At 40.8% G+C, this 23636-nt stretch overlaps 2 protein-coding genes across 2 annotated transcripts; one reads left to right on the plus strand and one right to left on the minus strand.

Annotated features, from left to right (window-relative positions):
* Window positions 1–8234: 8234 nt before the first annotated feature.
* Window positions 8235–11003, minus strand: LOC138879930 (uncharacterized). The gene is made up of 2 exons (XM_070159579.1): window positions 9968–11003; window positions 8235–9913 (listed from the first exon to the last, which is right to left on the minus strand). Exons 1-2 carry the CDS (start codon window positions 11001–11003, stop codon window positions 8235–8237), a joined length of 2715 nt encoding a protein of 904 aa, XP_070015680.1.
* A 2147-nt stretch (window positions 11004–13150) lies between these two features.
* LOC104241487 (polygalacturonase-1 non-catalytic subunit beta-like) lies at window positions 13151–23477 on the plus strand. Its single transcript, XM_009796425.2, has 3 exons — window positions 13151–13284; window positions 13404–13896; window positions 21994–23477. The coding sequence occupies exons 1-3, from the start codon at window positions 13240–13242 to the stop codon at window positions 23331–23333; spliced, it is 1878 nt and encodes a 625-aa protein (XP_009794727.1). The 5' UTR covers window positions 13151–13239; the 3' UTR covers window positions 23334–23477.
* The last annotated feature ends 159 nt before the right edge of the window (window positions 23478–23636 follow it).

The following is a 23636-nucleotide window of genomic DNA, read 5'->3' on the forward strand; positions in this document are numbered from 1 at the left end:
TATTTTACGGGTAAATATTAGGCTTCAATCAAACTTAGCAACTGATTGTACTTCTTTTTTCTTCTTTTTATTGTGCGAAATAATCAGCATCTCATTTTGGTAATGTGATGGAGCACTATTTAGGGAACCCTCTGTCATCTTTAAAAATAAAAGTTGGTAACATTAACCTGATGACAGAAAGAATGGTAATCGTCAGCTTTTAGTTGCTCATCCTTGTAATACAAAAGAAATGTTAATGTGATATAGCCTCTTTTCACCTGGTTTGGGAGAAAGTTTTGATAAACATCTGTCCCTATATGAGATTTTTCAGGTCAATTTTATGGATGTTCAATGATCACCACTTCCGTTTTATTACACAAAACTCACTAAATTAACTTTTATTAAAAAAGTCACTCTATTTACCGAGTATCACGAAAGTTGCAAACTTATTTTTTTAACCAAAAAGTCACTGATCAATTTTGCCTAAGTATCACAGAAAAGCTAATAGGATCGTGATGCATAGGCAAAGTTGAGAGATTTTTTACTACAAAGGATAATTCAATGACTTTTAATAATTTTTTTTATTAGAAAAAGTAGTTTATCGACTCTGCTATTGAATGAGGGGGAAAAAATTAGAACATCTGTCCCTATATTTAAATAGTACCCACACACCCTCTATTCAGTATGACTCTGCACGGAGGCGGATGTGGTGTACTACCAACGGATTCAACTGAACTTATAACTTTCGACGCGAAATAAAAATTTATATGCAAAAATTTATTAAAATTGCGAAAATAATAGATATGAACCCATAACTTTAAAAATATAATGGGTTCAATGTTAAAAACATTAAAATTGAACCAATAAAATTTAAATCCTGGATCCGCCTCTGATTCTGCACTAACCAGAAAACAAACAAAAGATAGGTTGCGATATATAAACAAAGAATGAAGCTGCTAAAAGCCAATTTAGAAAGCCAAAGGTGTATAGTCAAAAAAAGAAAACTTGAATATCTCAAACTTAAGTGGCCAAGTAGTGCATCCAACAATATATATAGTTGCTGAATTCAATCCTCCACATCAGAAACGCACAGCAATGCCTCTCTCTGTTTCCCGATTAAGACAGCAAAATTTGCACTCACCAAAATCATCTCTCAATAGATGAAACCAAACAAGAGTAAAGACCCCTCTATATCTGAAGTAATTTAAAAAATACATCTAGTACCTGAAAGTAAAAACACTGCAAGGTGGGTAATTTATTTTGGCGGATAACTCCTTAAGAGTAACGAAGGTATGTGAAGGTAGGCTTAAGCTAATACTTTGCCCCTAAGCATAATATTATAAGTATTGTTTGACTCAAAAGTTATCGAACATTTTTCGAGCAAATCAATCGAAAGAAATCAAGGGTAAATCGTAACCGAAGATAATAAAACCCTAGGATATTCTCGATACCCTGTTTATATCAGTCTCAGTATACGAGAGAGAGAGAGAGAAGTTAGAGAAAAAATAGTTTGTAATAATCTCCCTCTTTTACAATGCTAGGATCCCCTTTATATAGTAAAGGATCCTCCTTGAAATATTGAAGAATAGAAACTAAATACACGCCCTTGAGGGGTCGACGGAACTTATGGAGTCGTTCCTCCCACTGCTCTTGAGTCGTACCTCTACCCTAGCTTGTGCGCGTTCGGCGGTTGTCCATGCCGGTATAGGGATGTGGTTGTCAAATTCGACCCCATATAGTTAGTCCCTCCATTCGTCAGGGTCGCAGCGAGGTGCGTCCTCGATGGACAGAATCAGTACCCTCGTTCAGGGAGAGTTTGACTTCGTTCAAAAGTCGTAATGTGACAGGTAGGAGGCAGCACTCATGACTGTCAAAATGTTGACGCGTAATACCTTTACTTGGGTGACGTCAGCATTCGCATGCGTCATCATTACGCATATTCCCGAGGCAACGGAAAAGGTACTCTGGCGTTTGGTTTCCCGTGCCGGTTCAAAATCTGTCTCCTCGATTTTGGCGCCACCCAATCCTATAAATAGGGGAAGGGTTTATTTTGATCACTTATAAGGAACATTCCATTCTCTCAAGAAACATCTTCATACTCCGGCACTTCTCCGTTGGTCGGAAATTCCCTTCTCCTCTGTTGTGCCGCGTACGATTTTCTCTTGAACAGAAACCATGCCCAAATCTCGACGGGATAATGCGAGGGTTCCTGAAACTACTCCGTCGAATATGCCGCCTCCCTCTGGTGGTGGTGAGAGGGAGGAAGAAGAAGATATTAGTCCTCTTACAGTGGAGACATTGTTACCGAAACGTCTCCTATCTCGGAGTGATTTCAATAAAGACTCTCCCGCGCAACCTCCGGAACTCTCTGAGTTGCTACAAGATCATTTAGATGATCTCCGTGTGACGCATAATATACCTGCTCACGTGGAGATAGTTCAAGCGGGGGAGGATCATGTGATGTTCATAGGCCAAGATACTGTACCTTTTACGAATATCCATTCTTGATTGGCTATGGTCTCCCCATTTTCTCTTTGGCGGAGGAGCTCTGTCGCTTTTATAATGTATGCCCGTCTCAGCTTACGCCATATACCCTAAAAGTATGTCGATTGCCGTCCAAATACGCGGAAATGGTCGGGTGCGAGGTCTCTGTCCACCATCGTTTGCAATTATTCAATGCCGGCTACCTGAGAGGCACCATGATACACTTGAGGAGCCGTGGTACAAAGGGGCTGGTGGTCCAGACCGACGACCGACCTAGTCGCGGGTATTGGCATATGTATTTCTACATTAGGACCGAGCACTTGGTTTCCAACCCTGCCGGGTTCCCAGAGAAGTGGAATTCGAAACGTGAGTATCTCTATTGAATTCCTCGTTACTTGTGACTGTTGCGGTTCTAACTTTTCTATTGCATCCATGGCTCACCCGCCCCGGCTCGTCACCGGTATTAGGAAGTGGGTTGCTGACTTGTTGCCTTATGCGGAAGAGACTCGCACATGGCCAGCTTTTCTTCAGCGTTATGGCCCCGCGGCCCCTTCAGGTAGATTTCTGACTTTGTTTAACAGTTTTTGCAAGTTTCACTGACTGGTTTATCTTCATGGCAACAGGACGAGGCGCTCCTAGGAAGAGGGAAGTAGTGCCTACTTTCGCGCGGTCCAGCGCTGCCTCATATACTCATGAGATATTCTGCGTCCGTCCGAGGAGGCATCCCCATAGTTCCTTTGCAGGGAGTCGCATCTGTGGCGACAATTGTGAGAGAGTTGACGTCATTGGTACCGGCTCCGCAACCCGTAGATGAGTCTCCTAAGGGCAAGGAATTGATGGAGAGAAAAAGGCAGAGACTTGAGACGAGCAAGGGGTTGGCTACAGAAGACGAAGGAAGTGGTGTGCCCCAACAAGTGCCTAGACCTGTTTTTATGGCCGACGCCATCCTTTCCGGGAGGTCGGCCCATCAGAGGAGTATCGCTGCCGGTACCAGCTCGGCACGTGCCGCTGAGGGGGGCTCAATGACCAACGTCAATGGAGTTGGCAGGGGAGTTGAGGAATCGAATTCCGAAATTGTCCAGGAGGATGTGGATGAGCTCGTGAAGGGCCTCACACATGTGGATATGATGACGGACGGGTCCGACCGTCGAAGTGTGATTCCTGGGGCTTATAATTTGTTGTTGAACAGCGAACAGGCCGCATTAGACCTCACTTTGCTATGCGCCTTCCCTGAGAGCGAGACGCTCAGAGCCGTCAGTGTTGCAGAATTGTCACGAAGCGTCACCGGCATGGCTTTACAGGTAAGCCTTTTGTCTTTTGCGTGTTGTAAGGTTGGCTTGATGCGTGCTGATTTCTTCTTTTCTTTTCAAACCCTCGTTTTGGAGGTGGAGTGGAGACGTCGTGAGCAGAAAAAGGCAACCATCTTTGACAAGATGGCAAAAACGTATCGGCTGTACCGCTTCAAGCATCGAGCAGCGGTGGACCTTTTCCAGCAAGACCCCGAGTTTCGGGTGTTCTATGAGGGTCTCGAGTAGAGGGAGGCCCAGTTAGAACATAGGGGGGCTGAATTGGAGAAGAAGGATGACGAGCTAGTGAGGGCCGTGGCTCGTAACAGCAAATTGGAAGCGCTCCTCAAGGCGAAAGATGATGAGCTTGAGCTCAGTCGGGGGGTGGCGGCGGAGAATATCGATCTCCAGCGTAGGGTAGCGGACTTGACCGCAGAGCTTGAAGCCAGGGTGGCAGAAGTTAATGTTCTTTGGCAGGTTGCCCCCAAGGTCTGAGGACATGGTTCGACCTTCACAACCCTCCTCATCTCGTCCCCCGTCTGATTAGAGTGTGCGCCGCAATGCGCATGAGATATGAATTTTGGAGGCCAAACTCGACGTGTATAGAGAGCTTCATGCCGATGGTAGAGCGACAGAGGAGGAAGTCCAGACGCGGTGGCGTGAGGCTCGCGCCGGCCGTGAAGCCTGCAGATACTGTTCTGATTCCCCTGATCGGGAAGGTTGCGCTTTTGAGGATGTCGATTGGCTAGACTCTGACTCCTGGTATAATGATGTTTATCGCCCAGGATATGACAGGCAGGATGGAGAGCAGCCTTGAATTTGTACATGTTTTATTATTCTTCCTATTTTTTTTTGGAATGTAGTGGGGCCCTTTCACGGGGTTGAATGTAGATACGTTTTTTGCTGTGATATATAAACTTTATTTTTGTCGTTATTCTTCTCTGATCGTTTTTTTGTTTTTCGGTACCTGGCCTCCGCAGAGGTGGTGTTTGTTGTTTGTTAAAAACGTCGTCGCAACTTGAGTGGGGTCAAAACGATGTCGACGGCCTTAGCCATTGGGGTATTTGTTTTGGCCGTCGTCGGAGTGGTCTCCGTCGTGGTCGAACGAGATCTATGGCCTTAGCCAATAGGATTTTGCTTCGACTGTCGTCGAAGTGCTATCCATCGTGGTCGAATTGGGTCGAGCCTAATGTCGATGGCCTTAGCCAATAGGATGTCGCTTTGACTGTCATCGAAGTGCTATCCATCGTGGTCGAACTGGGTCGAGCCTGATGTCGATGGCCTTGGCCAATAGGATGTCGCTTCAACTGTCATCGAAGTGCTATCCATCGTGGTCGAACTAGGTCGAACCTGATATCGATGGCCTTACCCATTGGGATGTTGCTTCGACTGTCATCGAAGTGCTATCCGTTGTGGTCAAACTGGGTCGAGCCTGATGTCGATGGCCTTAGCCATTGGGATGTCGCTTCGACTGTCGTTGAAGTGCTATCTGTCGTGGTCGAACTGAGTCGAGCTTGATGTTGATGGCCTTATCCATTGGTATGTCGCTTTGACTGTCGTCGAAGTGCTATCCGTCGTGGTCGAACTGGGTCGAGCCTGATGTCGATGGCCTTAGCCAATATCGATTTTCATATGGCCTTAGCCGTTGTCGATTTTCATATGGCCTTAGCTGTTGTCAATTTTCATATGGCCTTAGCCGTTGTCTATTTTCATGTGGCCTTAGTCGTTGTCAATTTTCATATGGCCTTAGCCGTTTATAAAATGGAGAAACTTCTGTACAATAGAGAGTTGTCTATAAAATGTAGAGTTTTGCCTATACAATGGAGATTTAACTAGTGTAGTCCCTTCATTATATTGGCCCAGAGACCGTGTCAACTGACCGATGTGATGAACTTGCTCTCAGATACCACCAGGTGTCCCCTTCGCCGCCTCGTTAAAAACCTCCCCGAGAAAACCCAGTTGGGACAAAACTCGGGTGAGGGAAAAAGAGTACGACTCGAGAGACACCTTTGAGAAGTGGAAGTATTTGAGGTGGGCAATGTTCCAGTTGTTTTGGAGTGTTATTCCTTCCATTGTTTCTAATTGGAATGCTCCTTTATTCGCCGCTACTGTGATTTTGTACGGTCCGTCCCAGTTTGTTGCCAATTTTCCCTCACTCGGGTCTTTTGACGCCAATGTTTTGGCTTTGAGGACGTAGTCGCCCACTTTAACTGATCTTATTTTGGCTTTCTTGTTGTAATATCTTTCTGCATGCTGTATTTGGGCCGTCATTCTAATATGGGCCATGTCTCTTCGCTCTTCGGCTTCGTCCAGATCTTGCAATCTGCTTTCGTCATTTTCTGCCCCGCTGGTATGTGAGTATCTCAGGCTTGGCTCCCCGATTTCAATGGGTGTGACCGCATCGGTCCCGTAGACCAGCGAGTACGGCGTTTCTCCCGTGCTGGATTTAGGTGTGGTTCGGTATGCCCACAACACTTCAGGTAGTAATTCGGGCCACAGCCCTTTAGCTTCCTCGAGCTTCTTTTTCAATATGTTCAATATTGTTTTATTGGAAGACTCGGCTTGGCCGTTGGTGGTGAGGTGATATGGAGTGGAGAGTATCCGCTTAATGTGCCACTTTTCGAAGAACTTAGTTGTCTTCCTACCAATGAACTGGGGGCCGTTGTCACAGCTGATTTCTTTGGGGATGCCGAAATGGCATATGATGTTTTTCCATACAAAGGCGATGACTTCCTGTTCGCGTATCTGTGCGTACGCACCTGCTTCCACCCACTTGGAAAAATAGTCCGTCAAAACTAAAAGAAAGCGTACCTTTCCTCGTCCTGCTGGTAGGGGACCGATTATATCCATTCCCCACTTGATGAAGGGCCAAGGTGAGGTGACCGAATGGAGAAGCTCCCCCAGTTGGTGTATCATGGGGGCGTACTTTTGGCACTGTTTGCACTTTCGGATGTAATCTACCGCCTCTTTTTTCATAGTAGGCCAGTAATAACCGGCTCGGATGATACATCGGACGAGGGCACGATTACTTGTATGAGCGCCACTGTGGCCTTCATGCACCTCTTCTAATACTTGTCTCATTTGATGCGGCCCGAGGCACTTAGCTAGGGGGCCGCCAAACGTCCTCTTGTAGAGATCATGATTTATCAGGCTGTATCGGGCGGCTTGTACGCGGAGTTTCTTGGCTTCTTTTTTGTCGCGTAGGAGTGTTCCGTCTTGCAGATAGGATACAAACTGGTTGCTCCAGTCCCAAGTAAGGTTTAAAGAGAGTACCTCGACATGATCGACAGCCGAATGGAGAAGAGCGACCACACTTTCTTTGCTGATATTCTTGGTGGCCGCGGCTAGTTTTGCTAAGCCATCTGCCTCGACATTTTGTGCCCTAGGGATTTGCTCGAAGAAACATTCGTCGAATTCAGGCATTAGCTTATGGATTTCTGATTGGTATTTTTGTAGCCTTTGTTCTTTGATCTGGTAAGTCCCGGTGACTTGATTTACTACGAGTTGGGAGTCGCAGTGGAGTATGAGTCGACGGGCCCCGTATTTGATGGATAATTTCATACCTGCAATCACAGCCTCATACTCGGCCTCGTTGTTAGTCATCTCGGAGCATCGTATGGACTGATGAATTATTTCGCCCGTAGGGACTTCGAGGACGAGTCCTAGTCCCGATCCTGATGCATTCACAACACCTTCAGTGTAGAGAGTCCAGAGGTCAGTGTGGGTGGAGGCACGGAGGGCCTCTTGCTCCACCTCTGGCAGTATCTCTATGCTGAAGTTGGCGACAAAGTCAGCAAGTACCTGCGACTTAATGGTGGTTCTTGGGTGATAGGATATGGCATGCTCGCTGAGCTCTATGGCCCATTTAACGAGCCTACCCGAGAGTTCGGGCTTATGCGGAATGCTTCTCAGGGGGAAGGTCATTATTACTTTTATGGGATGACACTGAAAATAAGGTCTGAGCTTTCATGAAGCTACGACCAGTGCTAGAGCCAATTTCTCGAGGTGTGGATACCGTGTTTCGGCATCTACTAAGCTTTTGCTGATATAGTAAATAGGAGATTGGGTACCTTTATTTTTGCGGACCAAGACTGCGCTGATAGAAACTTCGGACACGGCCAGATATACCAGCAAACACTCGCCCGGGTTTGCTTTGACGAGTAACGGTGGCGAAGATAGATATGCTTTTAGTTTTCTCAGGGCCTCGATGCATTTCTCGTTCCACTGTAACCCATGGTCTTTCCTCAGTACGCTGAAGAACTTATGACATCTGTCGGAGGACCGCGAGATGAATCTTGATAGGGCGGCTATTCGTCCCGTCAATTTCTGTATCTACTTCTTGCTATTCAAAACCTCTGGTATTGCGTCTATGGCCTTGATCTGATCCGGGTTGACTTCGATACCTCGTTGTGATACGAGGAAACCTAGGAATTTTCCCGAGGCCACACCGAAGGAGCACTTTTCTGGGTTTAACTTCATCCCGTACTACCTCAGTATCCCCAAGCCCTCTTTCAAATGATCGATGTGATCCTCCTTTTTTGCCGATTTTACAAGCATGTCATCGATGTAGACCTCCATAGTCTTGCCGAGTCGTTCCTTGAACATCTTGGTTACCAACCTTTGATACGTTGCTCCCGCGTTTTTAAGTCCGAAGGGCATCACTTTATAGCAGTAAGTCCCTTGGTGGGTGATGAAAGTTGTCTTCTCTTGATCCTCTTCGGCCATCATAATCTGGTTGTAGCCGGAGTAGGCATCTAAGAAACTTAGCAGTTCGTGCCCTGCGGTTGCGTCGATCAGCTGGTCGATGTGGGGCAATGGGAACGAGCACATTCTCCATTTCCCATTTTTCTTTTTAACCATAACGACATTAGCTACCCATTGCGGGTATTTCGATTCTCTAATGGAACCGTTGGCTAGTAACTTGTCCACTTCTTCACTGACTGCCTCGTTGATTGCGGCATTGAATTTCCTTCTCATCTGTCGCACGGGCGGATATAGTGGGTCGACGTTCAGATTATTAGTGGCGATATCTTTTGGGATTCCCGGCATATCTGAATGAGAGAAGGCAAATAAATTTGCGTGGTTAGTTAAGAATTCGTGGTACTTACATGGGTCGGGGAGATTGTGCCCGATGTAGGCTTTCTTTGAATAGTCGGTATCGTCCAACTGGACCGCGTCGAGGTCCTCGACTGTCGCTTTGCAGGCTTCTACGACATCTGGGTCTTTGATGGCTTCTGCTGTCGGATTGATTTGAGTTCCCGACATGGCAAATTGCTCTGCTTCCGCACTTGTTCCTTTTAGTTGTTTGGTATGTGTACAATCTTGGGCGATCCGATAGCATTCCTGAGTGGTGCATGGCTCGCCTCGAATGCTGAATATTCCCCATGGGGTGGGAAATTTGATTACCTGGTAGAAGCTCGAGAGGACGGCTCGCATGGCGTGTATCCAAGGACGCCTTATAATAGCGCTATAAGCCGTTTCCTGATTCATAACGTGGAATGTGGTTTCCAGCGTGACTCCCCCTACTAAGGCTGGCAATGATATCTCTCCGGAGGTACGCTCTACTGCATTATTAAAATCTGTTAGTGTTATGCAATACGGTATAATCTTATCTTCGAGCTTCATTTGCATGAGGACTCTTGGATGGATAATACACGCGCTACTCCCGTCGTCTACCATGATTCTCTTCACATCAGTATTAACGATACGTAAAGTTATAACTAAAGCATCGTAATGAGGAAAAGACAAACCGTCGGTATCAGACTTATCGAAGATGATACTATCTTCGAAGTCGTCATACCGTTCATAAGCGATCGTGCGCTTCAGCTTGTGTGTGGTGGTGAACTTTACGTGGTTGATTGCTGAGTCATCGCCACCGCCGATGATCATCTGTATGGTACGTGCTGGAGAAGGTGGTTTAGGTGGTCCTTGAGATAGATCGCGTCCTCTGGCGAAATTGGCCTTTCCCTTATCGCTAAGCAACTCCTTCAGGTACCCTTGGTTTAGCATTCTGACTACCTCCTGTCGCAGACCTATGCTATCTTTGGTCTTGTGTCCCCTTTCCTGATGGAATTCGCATAGGACGTTCGACCTCCTTGCACTAGGATCTGATTTCATTTTCTGCGGCCACTGCACCTTTGTGCCTAGCTTCTCCAGTGTGTACACTATTTCTCAAGGGCACACACAAAAGTTATGAGCAAATAATAAAGGGGGCATACCTCTTTCATTTTGGAGTGGGGCGACATGTCGCTGCACGACGTCTGGGTGCCTCGGAGGGGGTGGATTGGGAGTTCTGAGGTAGGGCTGATGCCTTTCTTTGTTGAAGCGTGGGGGTTGTTCCCGTCGTCCATCGTTGCGTCGATCCCTTCTTATTTCTGACTGTATTAACGTTAGTTGTTGGATCGGACCGTTAAGATCGTCTTCGTCTGCTCTTACTTCGGCACAGTAGGCATTGTGGATCTCTTCCCATATGGTGGGGGGATACTTCATGAGTCGGCTGAGCAGCTTCTTGGTCGCGTTTGAACCGTCTCTTTTAATCCTATTCTGGAAAACCGCAACTGCCATTCCTTCCGATACGTTTGGCAAACCCATTCTTACCTTGTTGAATCGGGCCAGGAAGTCCCTGAGTCCTTCACCTGTTGTTTGCCTGAGGGCAAAGATATCGTTGACTCTAGCTTCGGCCTTCTTTGCTTCTGCATGAGCGGTGGCAAACTTGTCCGCCATCTCTTCGAACGTCGATATTGATCTAGCTGGTAGCTGAGAGTACCACGTTAACGCTCCTCCTGTCAAAGTTTCTCCGAACTTTTTCAGCAGCACGGACGACACTTGTTCTTTTGATAAATCATTGCCTTTTACAGTGGTCACATAATGGATCAGATGGTCCTCGGGATCTGTAGTCCCGTCATATATTCTCAAGTATGGTGGCATCTTGAAGGTTTTTGGGATTGGGTGAGGGGTAGCATCCTCACTATACGGTTGTTCGACGAACCTTCCTACGTCGCGTTTCGGCAGTAGCTTAGGAGCGCCAGGAATTTTGTCTACTCTTTCCTGGTGCTCTTTCATTTTATCACGAAGCGCTTTGTTCTCATTCTCCATTTTTTCCATTTTCTTAAGGATGGTTGCGAGTGTACCATCACTGGCGTCGATATCAATGTGAGCGTTGTTTGTTCTTTCAACACCGGGCTCACCGGTGGTGGTAGCGATATCTGTCGTTGACGAATCTCTGATATTTCCTTGAGGTGATTTTTCAAGCATGCTACTTAGGGTGTTTGTCAACCATTCCTCTAGTAGTTTTTTGACTGCTGTGGGTGTTTCCTTAGCTGTAGATGTAGATGCCCTTTTTTCATGCAAAATCGTCAGATCTTCGAGTGAGGAGGGTGAGATCTCCCCCTCCTGTTCACTACTGGGTGTTGTGTTCGTGGTATTTTATCTACTAGCCTCGTTGAGGGGGCCTATGAGGTTGGTTGTGACATCTGCTATCGTCTTCATCCTTGGTTCTCTTTCTGCCATTGTTGGCTTCTATGGAGTATGAAGAACAGTGATTGTTGCTTTTGATATCCTAGGTGTGAACTATGATTTCGATTACCGAAATCCCCACAGACGGCGCCAAATTGTTTGACTCAAAAGTTATCGAACACTTTTCGAGCAAATCAATCGAAAGAAATCAAGGGTAAATCATAACCGAAGATAATAAAACCCTAGGATATTCTCGATACCATGTTTATATCAGTCTCAGTATACGAGAGAGAGAAATTGAGAGAGAGAGAGAGAGAGAGAGAGAAGTTAGAGAAAAAATAGTATGTAATAATCTCCCCCTTTTACAATGCTAGGATCCCCTTTATATAGTAAAGGATCCTCCTTGAAATATTAAAGAATAAAAAGTAAATACACGCCCTTGAGGGGTCGACGGAACTTATGGAGTCGTTCCTCACACTGCTCTTGAGTCGTACCTCTACCCTAGCTTGTGCGTGCTCGGCGGTTGTCCATGCCGGTATAGGGACGTGGTTGGTCAAATTCGACCCCATACACGTATGTCTGGCTGTGAGACCGACTCATCGAACATAGAAGAAAGTTGGCCATAATGATCGAAAGATTTAAAGTGGTCTATATTATATTGAATATTCGATAGAACCCGCACATTCTTGTACAAACCAGTGGCGAAGCCACATGGTCACAAGGGTGGTCAACTGACCATCATTCGTCGAAAAATTACACTGTGTATATAGGTAAAATATTATGTTTTAGAGGTATATAACACGTATTGAACACCCTTTATCGAAAATTATTTTTCGCTTTCTTTCAAAATTTAAATACCCTTGGTACAAACACGTATAAACGAATATGAATATCTCCCATAGTCAATCTATTTCCATCCGACCGGTGGGAACGAGAAAAAAGCAAATCACATATTAATTATGTGGCTTTTCCACATAATTAATAGGGATAAGGATGCCCATCTATGAGTTTAATTATTACTCCTATATTTGTACGGGCTGAAGGCGTAAGCGGCTAAGCCAGTAAAGCCAACAATATTTAATATTCTAAGATAAAAAGTAAAAGATCATTATAATAATAGCAAACAATTATTTATCCATGTTATTGATGGCTATACAGTCAATTGAGAAAGAATTATTAAGAGAAATTGGTTACTAAAAATTACTTAAATAATAACTTTGTATTTCAAAAAATTAAATAAAAGTAAATATGCAAATTTTTTAAAAAAAGATTAAGATCTCTTAATAAAGCTGGTGTTGGCTCTAAGTCACCAACTTTATTGAGCGACTTTGACTGGCAATGTGAAAATGCTAATCTTTAATATCACATAACTTGTCTTATTTTCAAGTTACAAATTTTATTTTTTATAGGCAACTATCCGTAGAGTTTTTTTTTTTACGTGCTTGCTTAACTTTACTCCGTGTGTTATAATTTATGTGGCAATATTTCTTTGTAGTCTATTTTAAAAAGAATGATAACTTTTAAATTAACAATTTAACGTAAACTTTTCATTTTATAGTCACACAAATATTTATAACTTAATTTTAGATCATAAATTTTAAAAATCATCACTTTTATTTAAATTTCATGTCAATTCAAACTTTGACACGTAAAATAGAACGGAGTTAGTGTAAATTAAAGTATAAAAAAATGAGCCATTGAAATTGAAACCAGTACAGCGATCCTGCTATAAAGCTCTTTAATTTTGGGTCACTGACTAACCAAACAAAAGACGTGTTAAACAAATCTAGTACAGTACTCCTACTACAAAGCTCTTTAATTCTCAGCTATTGAAGTCAAAAATTCTAGTGAAGTTAAAGCGTGTGACTAACAGAGCATTCTATTAGCTGTATCGCAGACGAGGTCAACTTCCATCAGCTCCTTCATTATCATTATCACTAGCATATCCACTAATTTTCTTGCACTATATATCTAACTTTAAGGAAGGAATTAAATCCAACAAACCCAATATTCTCACTTTTTCCTTACTAAAAAAATGCACACTAACACTCTGCTTTTCTGCATTTTCCTCCTTTTCAGGGTAAGTTACCATATTAATTAATCTTTTGTCTTTTTCACTTTCCCAAAGTAGACAGCTAGTACTAATTAATTTCTTTATAACACTTTCTTAATTCTTCTGTATATGTCGTGTCCATGCAGGTAATTGTTGCCGGAAATTCTGGCGATTCAATAAACCCTTTTACACCAAAAGCATATTTGATTCGTTACTGGAAGAAACAGATGTCAAATGAATTACCAAAACCTTGGTTTCTTCTCAATAAAGCGTCACCATTAAATGCTGCACAATTTGCAACTTACTCAAAACTAGCAGGGGATCAAGAATCTCTGTCAAAGGAGATTTCCTCCTTTTGCTCCTCTGCTAATCTTCTCTGTTTCCCTGACATATCATCAAGTCTAGAGAAACATGGCCAAGATGTGCAATTTTCTTCCTACATGAGCAAGAATTTCACCAACTATGGATCTAAACTGCCACGTGGTTTTGACAGCTTCAAGAAATATGCCGAGAATGACAACCTTCCCGTGAATTCGTTCCGTCAATACAGCAGAGGTGGTGCTGGCCATGATGATAAGTTTTCCACTTACGCACCAAATGGAAACGTGGTTGATCAAAGCTTCAACACTTATGGGACAGGTAAGTCGGAGCTAGGATTTCAGAAAAGAAAAAAAAATGCAAGAATGCTAAGCCTGAAATGTAAACATGTGATTTGAGATAATTTTTGAACCACAACTATTACACTAAAATCTTTGCTCTTAGTGGGCCTAACGGGCCGGGCCTCGCGGTCCCGGGCTTCGTGGTCTTGGGCTCTGGCGGTCCCGGGCCTGGTGATCCCGGTCTTCGTGGGCTCAATGGGTGGAACCGGCCCGTGACGGGTCTAAGCCCACATGGTCCTGTGCTTAACGGGCCGGGCTCGTGGGTTTCGCGGGCCTAGCGGGCTTTTTTTTAAAGGCAATTTCTTGTAGTATCATGGCTATATTAAAAATATATATGTAGTATATATGTATATCTAATTATTAAAGTGCTTGACGAAAAAGAAAATAACAAAACAATAGTAAAACACTAAATTGTCATGCATAATATATTTTCTTGTAGTATATTATATTGTATCTTATGTATATATATTCTCTTATATATTTTCTTGTAGTATATATATTGTATCTTATGTATATATATTCGCATAATATATTGTATCTTATGTATATATATTGTATCTTATGTATATATGTTCGCATAATATATTTTCTTGTAGTATATATATTGTATATTATGTATATATTTTCGCATAATATATTTTCTTGTAGTATATTATATTGTATCTTATGTATATATATTCTCTTATATATTTTCTTGTAGTATATATATTGTATCTTATGTATATATATTCGCATAATATATTGTCTTGTTGTAGTATATATATATTGTATATTATGTATATATTTTCGCATAATATATTTTCTTGTAGTATATTATATTGTATCTTATGTATATATATTCTCTTATATATTTTCTTGTAGTATATATATTGTATATTATGTATATATTTTCGCATAATATATTTTCTTGTAGTATATTATATTGTATCTTATGTATATATATTCTCTTATATATTTTCTTGTAGTATATATATTGTATATTATGTATATATTGTAGCTTATAAATAATTCTAAGTATAGACAAAGAAATATTGCGAAAAGAAGCTCATGGGTAGAAGCAATAAATTTTATTACCAAAAATGGCATATCTTTCTTAGTCATCCTTCCCCCAATGGAATGAGCACAACAAGGTACTAATACCACCATTAGAAGGAAAAAAACTAAGGAAGATGTGCCAAAATACAAGTTACATATTATTCTATGTATTATCTCTAACAAATCTCATAAATCCTTCAAGGTTCGGAGGAGGTTGCGTTGGTGGTGGTGGAAAAGAAGCTTGTTCATCACCACTTCCGGGCGAAGCCGAATCCTCCGCAAGTTCCGCTATCATTTCTTCATAAGCTTCATCTATCGCCGGTTGTGCTTCTGCAATTCCAAAGTTTCTTCTTTCCGAGCGGATCCAATCTCTAAACAATACTGATTTTTCCAAGCTATCCCTCATAGACGCTCTATGATCACCTATTTGCAGTCTTGCTTGACTGAAAGCGCTCTCTGATGCAACAGTTGAAGCTTGAATTGATAAAATATCCCGAGCCATCCTTGCAAGAACAGGAAAATGTTTTTCCCTTGCCTTCCACCATTCCAAAAGATCAAAAGAGCCGTCTGGATTCTCCTTTTCAAGTCCCTGAGACAAATAAACTTGAAGCTCATTTAGATGTGAAGTTTCATCATAATTTTCACCTTGAGACCCCCTGAACTCCGTCCAAGATTTAAGAGCTTTTAAGCCCGCAACTCTTTTAGACGATTGTGAGCTAGACGAAGTAGGGGTTGGAATAGTTGGCCTAGCATGCTCTAAGGCAAGTTGATAAGCATTATAAACTGTTTGAGCATTAATCTTAATTGAAGCTTTTGCATCTGCAAGTGTCGCAATTTCCTCATTTGAAAGATCTAAAGCCTTATAAATATTTGAATACCAAAAATGAGGACCTCCCAATTTCATTGTAGGATTTAGCATTGCAGCAAGACCATAAATAGGAGGGATAGGAAAAAAATATTTTTTAAACTTTTGTTTCATTTCATTTATAGCAAGTTCATAAATATCCCCACCCTCACTAAATTCAACAAACAAATCAGATAGTGCTGCAATATAAACTAAACAGTTTGAAATAGTAGGATAATATTGCCCAGAAAATGCATTTGTAGCAATTTGAAAATGTTCTAAAAAATCTAAAAGAATTTTAACATTAGTCCAATCTTGAGTGGTAAGCATTTCATCATCATCCTCACCACCTACCCGAGAATTAAACGTTGCATTAATTGAGTTTCTATATTCATATGCTACTACTAAACTTTCGTACATACAATTCCATCTAGTCGGGCAAGGTTTAGGAACCTTTCTTTCTCTAAGGCCATATTCATCACATTTTTTAAAATACTCTCTAAGTCTACTTCTACGGTTTGAATAAAAAAGCCAATTAAGAGCCATTCTAACCTTTTCAATTTCTATGTTTAATATTCGCATACCATCACCGACAATTAAATGATAAATATGACAAATACATCTAACATGGAAAATATTAGTAAATGCAGGATTTAGTGTTGTTGTAAGCATGCCTATAGCACTGGTGTTACTAGAAGCATTATCCATTGAAATTGCCATTATTTTATCGCTAAAGCAAAAATATCTACAAATATCTGCAACAGTGTTAGCTATAAACTTACCTGTGTGACGCGAATTAATTATTCTATATGCAATTATGCGTTTTTGCATTATCCATTCCTCATCTATCCAATGACTTGTAACAGTTAGATAATCACAATCATTACCACTTCTACCAATATCAGTAGTAATAGAAATCCGATTAGGTATATGAGTAAATAAATACCGCAAATATTGTTCATATTCATGTTTGAATTTATAAATATCACTCTTAACTGTTGCGCGAGGCCAACCTTTATAAGTAGGATTAAAAACTCTTCTAATATAATGAACCCAATTAGGATTAGATGCAAAAGTATAAGGTAAGCACATAACAGTAATCATCTTTGCTAATTCTTCACGATCTCTATTTGGATCGTAATATAAAATACCTCCGGTGACAGTGTTAATTCCTGGTTGAACTAGATTTGAACCTGTACTAGGGTTAACCGCAGAATCTACACTTGTCCCCTCTAGTTGCGCTTTCATTTGAAAAAATCTAGCCTTATCTCTAGGGTGTGTTTTTATGTGCCTAGTCAAACTACCCGTGCCGCTACGGTCTCCAGTATATTTATGCACCATTAATTTCCCACAAGTTTTACACTTAGCCTTATTTTGTTCTCTTACTTGAGTAAAAAAATTCCAAACTAATGATGTTTCTAGGCGTTTAGCAGGTTCTCTATTAAAAGTAGGAGTTTCTACAGGTGGGTCGACCGGTGCATCAGTTGGGTTATTAAGAGGACTAGTAGGTGTATCATCTAAATCCGGTGCTTGGGTTTCATCATCATCCTCATTTTCCTCATTATTTTCTAAGATGGTTTCATTAGGATAAAGAGCATTCATAATTTCATCATCTAATCTTTCACCTGGTGCAACATTATGATAAAATTCACTATCGGTAAATTGAAAACAAGGGTGATCACTATCAAGAATTACGGAAGGAGGAGGACGTCTAGGTTGGCGACTACTTTCAACTTGCTTATCTTTTCTAGGTCGGGGAGCCGGGGGAAGGGTAGTTGGTTGGCCACTACTTTCACCGGTTTTATCTTTTCCTTTACCAAACATTTTTTTCAAAGTAAATGCCATATTAATTATAATTATGCAAACTAAACCACACAAAAATATATTCTAAAAACGTAAGAGTTGAAACGAGTTTACCGGATTGCCGAACAACTTCTTGAAAATTGAAAATCGTTGAACACTTGAAAACTTCAATTCAACAACTTCACAATTTTTCACGAAATTTCAACAATAAATTAAGTAATTGTAGTAGAGAGATTGAGAGATATTGATGAATTGGTGAATAAAAATGAAAGAATGAGGGGTATTTATAGTTGAGAAATGGGGAAAAGTGTAATTATATAAAGTTTGGGGGCCAAATGACCATTTTTTAAACTTAAAAACGGTCATATTTTCAGCCCAAACGGCTAGATTTTAAATATGGCCGTTGGAGAATTTTATTTTATTTTTTTTTAAAAAAAAAATAGCCGGTTGGCCCGCCAGGACCGGCCCAGGCCCGCCAGGACCGGCCCAGGCCCGCCTGACGGTCCCCCGGGCTAAACGGTCCTGGGCTCGTGGGCTCAAACATGAAGACCGGCCCGTGACGGGCTTAGGAGGACCACCAGGACCGGCCCACCAGGCCCACCAGGCCCGTTAGGACCGCGGGTCCGGTCCGGTCCGGTTCAGGCCCGGCCCACCGAGCAGCCCTAGTGGTGGGTGGATTAGCTTATAGATATCTTGACAATTTCATTAGGTACCTGCTAGAGGTTTTATTTTGTGTCTCGTACAACTGACACTAGTTGTATGAGGCTCATTTTTGTCTCACAAATTTGTGGACCCTAATCTTACACTTCTGGGTCCACAAAAATCAGGGCCTACAAAATTGTGAGACAAAAAAATTGTCTTATATAACTAGTGTCAGTTGTATGAGACACAAAATAATTTTCCGGTACCTGCTACCTTACATCATCATAAGTATTGGATAGATGGAAAAAATTATCTAGAGTCTATTAAACACTATAAGGGCTCTTTTGGTAAGGTGCAAAAGAATAATGCTGAATAGGGGGTATTAATAATGCTGGTATTAGTTATGCTGACATATTTCTTATCCATTATTTGGTTTGATGTATTAAAGCATTACACAATTTCTAAAGGAATTGCTTGTTTACAAAAATGCCCTCAAAATATGTCCATCACATATGTTGAGAAATGCTTTTATATGAAAAAGTTTTAAAAAAAATATTTGATTTGTCTACATATATTATAATATAGAACTAAATATTTATTTATAAAAAAAATATGCTAAGTATTTATTTATTTACTAGAGATATAATTTTATTTCTCACTATTTGGGTTATTTTAAACATGCATTATTATAACAACTAACATATATTAATCAAACATAAATTTTGAAGGACAATTTTGTCTTTAGCTAAGCTAATGCATGCATTAAAACCCATTGCATTGCTAATACCATGATTTTCTATGCATTAGTTATGCATAAGATAATACCAAATAGGATACATAACTAATGCATAGGTCCAAAATGTCTACCAAACAAGATATTATTAATACTCAAAGCTAATGCATACATTATTTTATATAATGCATCCCACCAAATGGTCCCTAATAGTTCCTTAGGTCAAGGGGGATTCTAACACACACACACACACACACACATATATATATATATATATATGCAAGTTTATTTACACAATATAATTTCCCGACTGTCACACCTCCTTTTACACACCCGAAGGTAGTACAAGGAAGTTTTTTCAATTAAAGTGACATTATTCGAAATGGGATTAATTTATTCAATTTTGTTCAGAGTCGCCACTTGGGATAGTTTATTTGGTGTCCCAAGTCACCGATTTATTTTAAATCCCAAATCGAGGAAAATTTCGACTTTCCTTTTTGAAGTCTGCGAACCAGAAATTCTGAATAAGCAACTCTGTTAACCCGGAAGAAGGTGTTAGGCATTCCCGGGTTCCGTGGTTCTAGCACGGTCGCTTAAACATATTATAATTGGCCTATTATCTGATTTATTACATGTGTTAAACCTATTGTGCATTTTTCCCTTATAAATGCTTTTAATTATTTTAACCCATTTTAGGTTTTATGGAATTATTTCTTGAACAAGTTACGATTGTCGTACACTTGCCGTTTTGGAACACATCGAAAACCACGCTACATGAAATGCACTCGCGATTCGCAATATTTTTTATTTTATTAATATTCGAAGTTGTTATGATCGGGTTACATGAAATGCACCCCCGAATTTGGGAATTAGGTATCATGACTATGCTATGGGAACTGTACCCATAGTCACGATAGTTGATTAATCGCGCCTAAAGCAAGTTATGATGTATTTATAAATTAATATTCTAGGCTAACTTTGAGATTATTTGTGAAGCAGAATTATGGAAATGGAATTGATTTAGAATTCAAGAAATATTTTAGCTAAACAATTCTAACATAAAACTTATGAATTACTACCAAATTCAAGGCATAATGAGTAAATAAAGCTAGGTTCTTTCAGTGGCAGAAGACAACGCTTCTTATTCCCTATTCACATGAATATTATGTTAGCTCATTCATTCTAAAAGAACACATGTCTCTGCTAGAATTCAACTGAAAAATAGTCCTTCAAATGCATATAACTTGGAAATGACAGAGAAATTAAAAAAAAAAGCTAACAAAATCTTCTTTGATCAATCACAATGGAAAGAACATTCAATAACTAATGCGAAGTAAAACACATGTTGGGAATTAAACTCAAAGAATCAACATACTAAAGAGTGGAAGAAATACTACATGAATTTATCTCTAAAAATTAAATAGACCAAAGCAAAATTAATCATCTTAGAAAACAAACAAAGCAGGATTTGAAACTAGAGTAAGAATAAAAATGGACCTTTATTAATGAATTTGAGGTTGAGAGTTTGCAACTCAACAGAACAGAGACAACGACCAAAAATGAGCAGCAAATGAACTCAAGCAACAGGAACCATCGACCAGAGAACTTCCACGCCGACCTCGACGGACTCGACCCTTTCACGGACCCATAGCACGAATATTGTGAGGACGATTTGCTGGTTTTTTATGGATTTTTGGAATTGGTTTTCGAAGCTGTTGCGTTGAAGTTTTGGAGCTGGATTTTGGTGTGAACTCCAGCTCGTTTCATGGTTGTTTGGTGGCAGAATTTCAGCTGGGTTTGGGCCGGTTTTTCAGGTTGTTTTTGAAACTATTTTGAGGAGTATTTTTAGCTCGTTTTGAAGTTATTTTGAGCAGATTTAGTGGCTGTTTTGGGTCAGTTTGGAGCTGGATTTTGGGGCGTTTCTGGGGCTGATTTGGTTGTAGTTTAATGCTGGTTTTTGGACAGTTTTTCAACTCGTTTTTGGAGCTGTTTTGAGGTCATTTCTAGGGTGGATTCGAGCTCCTTTTTGGTGCAAAATAGGGGTCCGTTGGGGCTGCTTTCAGCTGTGTTTTTAATGGAGAGAATGGAGCTGGTATTTCTGCTTCTTTTTCAAGGAGAGAGAGCTGATGGGTGTCTTAAGGTTGTGAATGGTGTGAGTGGTGGAAATATTTTGGGGAGAGTGGGGAACATGAGTGGGGAAAGTGGGAAGAGTGGGGAACATGAGTGGGGAAAATGGGGAAAGTGGGCAGTGAGTGGAGAAAGTGGGTAGTGAGTAGAGAAAAGTAGGAATAAATTCAAACATGGTAAAAAATAAGCTGTTCACACCGACGAATACGAATGGAACTCAATTAAACCTCTTTCTTCCACCTACTCTGCCCTTAGAGGCGAACCCATTCTTAGGGTAGGGGATCATCCACGCCAATAATTTCAGAAAAAATGAGTATATATCTTAAATAAGAGGTAATGTATATTTTGATTGGCGCCCAAAGACTCAAAATTTATGCAGCTGTATTGGCAGTGGCAGAGCCACATATACCAAAGGGGTGTCAACTGACATCCCTTCGCCGGCAAATTATACTATATAGTTCGGTACTTTTTTTTAAATTTGTATATATATACTATATAATAACACTCCTTGACTTCTTGGTGATTTTTTTTTAATATTTTGACTCCCCTTAATGAAAATTCTGGCTCCGCCACTGTGTATTGATCGATTAGGGCGGTTTAATGCGTTGCTTGGACTCGATTCTCACTTCAGTATTTGCTCAAATTTTTATTCGATAGTGGTGCCCCTAGCATTTTCAAATCCAGAGTCTGTCTCTGTCTGACCTTAGCATAGTTGCAGGGAAACGGAGTCAGAATCTATACTCGATCAATTAAAATTTTATATTCTTGTTATCAAACTCACTTAGTACTCATAAGATAATACTTAATTGCAATTTGAGCGATGGTACACTCAGTTATAAAAATACTGGTTTTGGATGAACTCATTGACTTAAGTATTACATCCGTTTTGGCAGGCCTTTCTGCTGGTGGGGTTGGCGAGTTCAAGAACTACGCCCCCAATGTCAACGTCCCTAATCTACGGTTCACCACCTATTCTACTGAGGTAGCGGGCAGAAAGCAATCTTTTTCAAGCTATACAAAAGATACAAATTCTGGGGACCAATCTTTCACAAGCTACGGTAGAAATAGTAACGGAGCAATTAACGATTTCACCAGCTATGCTAATAACTCCAATGTCATAGGCTCAACATTTACGAACTATGGCGAATCAGGAAATGGCGGGGGCAACACGTTCAAATCCTACGGGTCTAATGCAAATGTACCAGAAAATACTTTCACGAATTATGGTGCTGATGGTAATGCTCCTTTCGAGACTTTTATTAATTATCGCGACAAGTCTAATGTTGGAGATGATAAATTCACATCGTACGTCGATGATCCAAATGCTGGCAGAGCTAATTTCGAGAATTATGGTCAGTCATTTGGTGAAGGGTCTGATACATTCAATAAATATGGATCTGGTATTACTGATGCTCAAACAGTTGGATTCAAGACTTATGGTGTGAATACGACTTTTAAAGAGTATGGAAAAACAGGTGTCACATTTGCTGACTATAAGAACAAGACCATTAATCAGGTTTCAGTTTCATCTTCCGTGGTGTCTGATAAAAATGCGAAAAACAAATGGATTGAGCCAGGGAAATTTTTCAGAGAAAAAATGTTGAAAACAGAAACTATAATGCCAATGCCTGATATTCAAGATAAAATGCCAAAAAGATCATTTTTGCCTAGAGTGATAGCTTCAAAATTACCGTTTTCTACCTCAAAAATTAGGGACCTTAAGACAATTTTCCACGCCGGAGACGATACTCAGATGGGGAAAATGATGCTCGATGCATTAACGGAGTGTGAAAGATCGCCGAGCGCTGGCGAGACCAAACGTTGCGTCGCCTCCGTTGAGGACATGATTGACTTTTCAACCTCAGTGTTAGGTCGAAACGTTGTCGTTCGAACAACTGAGAATACAAAGGGGTCAAAGGGAAATATTATGATAGGATCAGTCAAAGGAATCAACGGTGGGAAAGTAACCAAATCAGTTTCTTGTCATCAGAGTTTGTTCCCGTACTTAGTTTACTATTGCCATTCGGTTCCTAAAGTTCGGGTATACGAAGCGGATATTTTGGATCCGAATTCAAAGGCTAAGATTAATCATGGCGTTGCCATCTGTCATGTGGACACGTCATCTTGGGGAGCCAGTCATGGAGCTTTTATTGCACTCGGGTCAGGACCCGGAAAGATTGAAGTTTGTCATTGGATCTTTGAGAATGATATGACTTGGGCAGTTGCTGACTGAAATGGATCCTCTAATGTTCTTATTCGGGTCTAATCATTTAGGATTACCAAAGAAAATAAAGGTAAACCACTTGTTTGGCCCTATAGTTATCATAAACAACTTATATAAGTATTTATTATATACAGTCAATTTTTCTTGTTCTGATTATCATTGCCTAATTTTGATGCAACCTTTTAAGCTTTTTTCCCCTTATGTTCCTCAGAATCCTTTCTCTTAATTGAAGTTACTATCCGTATTGGGGCGTCAGTTTTAAGTAGTCTATAGTCAATCGGAAAGGCAATGTCAATGGAGGCAAACTCAGGA

The sequence above is a fragment of the Nicotiana sylvestris genome, chromosome 10 (assembly GCF_000393655.2).
Source record: "Nicotiana sylvestris chromosome 10, ASM39365v2, whole genome shotgun sequence".
NCBI classification, from domain to species: Eukaryota; Viridiplantae; Streptophyta; class Magnoliopsida; order Solanales; family Solanaceae; genus Nicotiana; species Nicotiana sylvestris.

Bases quoted from the DNA above. Each gene is read 5' to 3' on its own strand.
- LOC138879930 (XM_070159579.1), bottom strand. From the start codon at position 11,003: ATGCTTGAAAAATCACCTCAAGGAAATATCAGAGATTCGTCAACGACA. The intron at 9,914-9,967 runs GTATGCCCCCTT...CTTGAGAAATAG, and splicing joins CCCACTCCAAAATGAAAGAG to TGTACACACTGGAGAAGCTA.
- LOC104241487 (XM_009796425.2), top strand. From the start codon at position 13,240: ATGCACACTAACACTCTGCTTTTCTGCATTTTCCTCCTTTTCAGG. The intron at 13,285-13,403 runs GTAAGTTACCAT...GTGTCCATGCAG, and splicing joins GCATTTTCCTCCTTTTCAGG to GTAATTGTTGCCGGAAATTC. The intron at 13,897-21,993 runs GTAAGTCGGAGC...CCGTTTTGGCAG, and splicing joins CTTCAACACTTATGGGACAG to GCCTTTCTGCTGGTGGGGTT.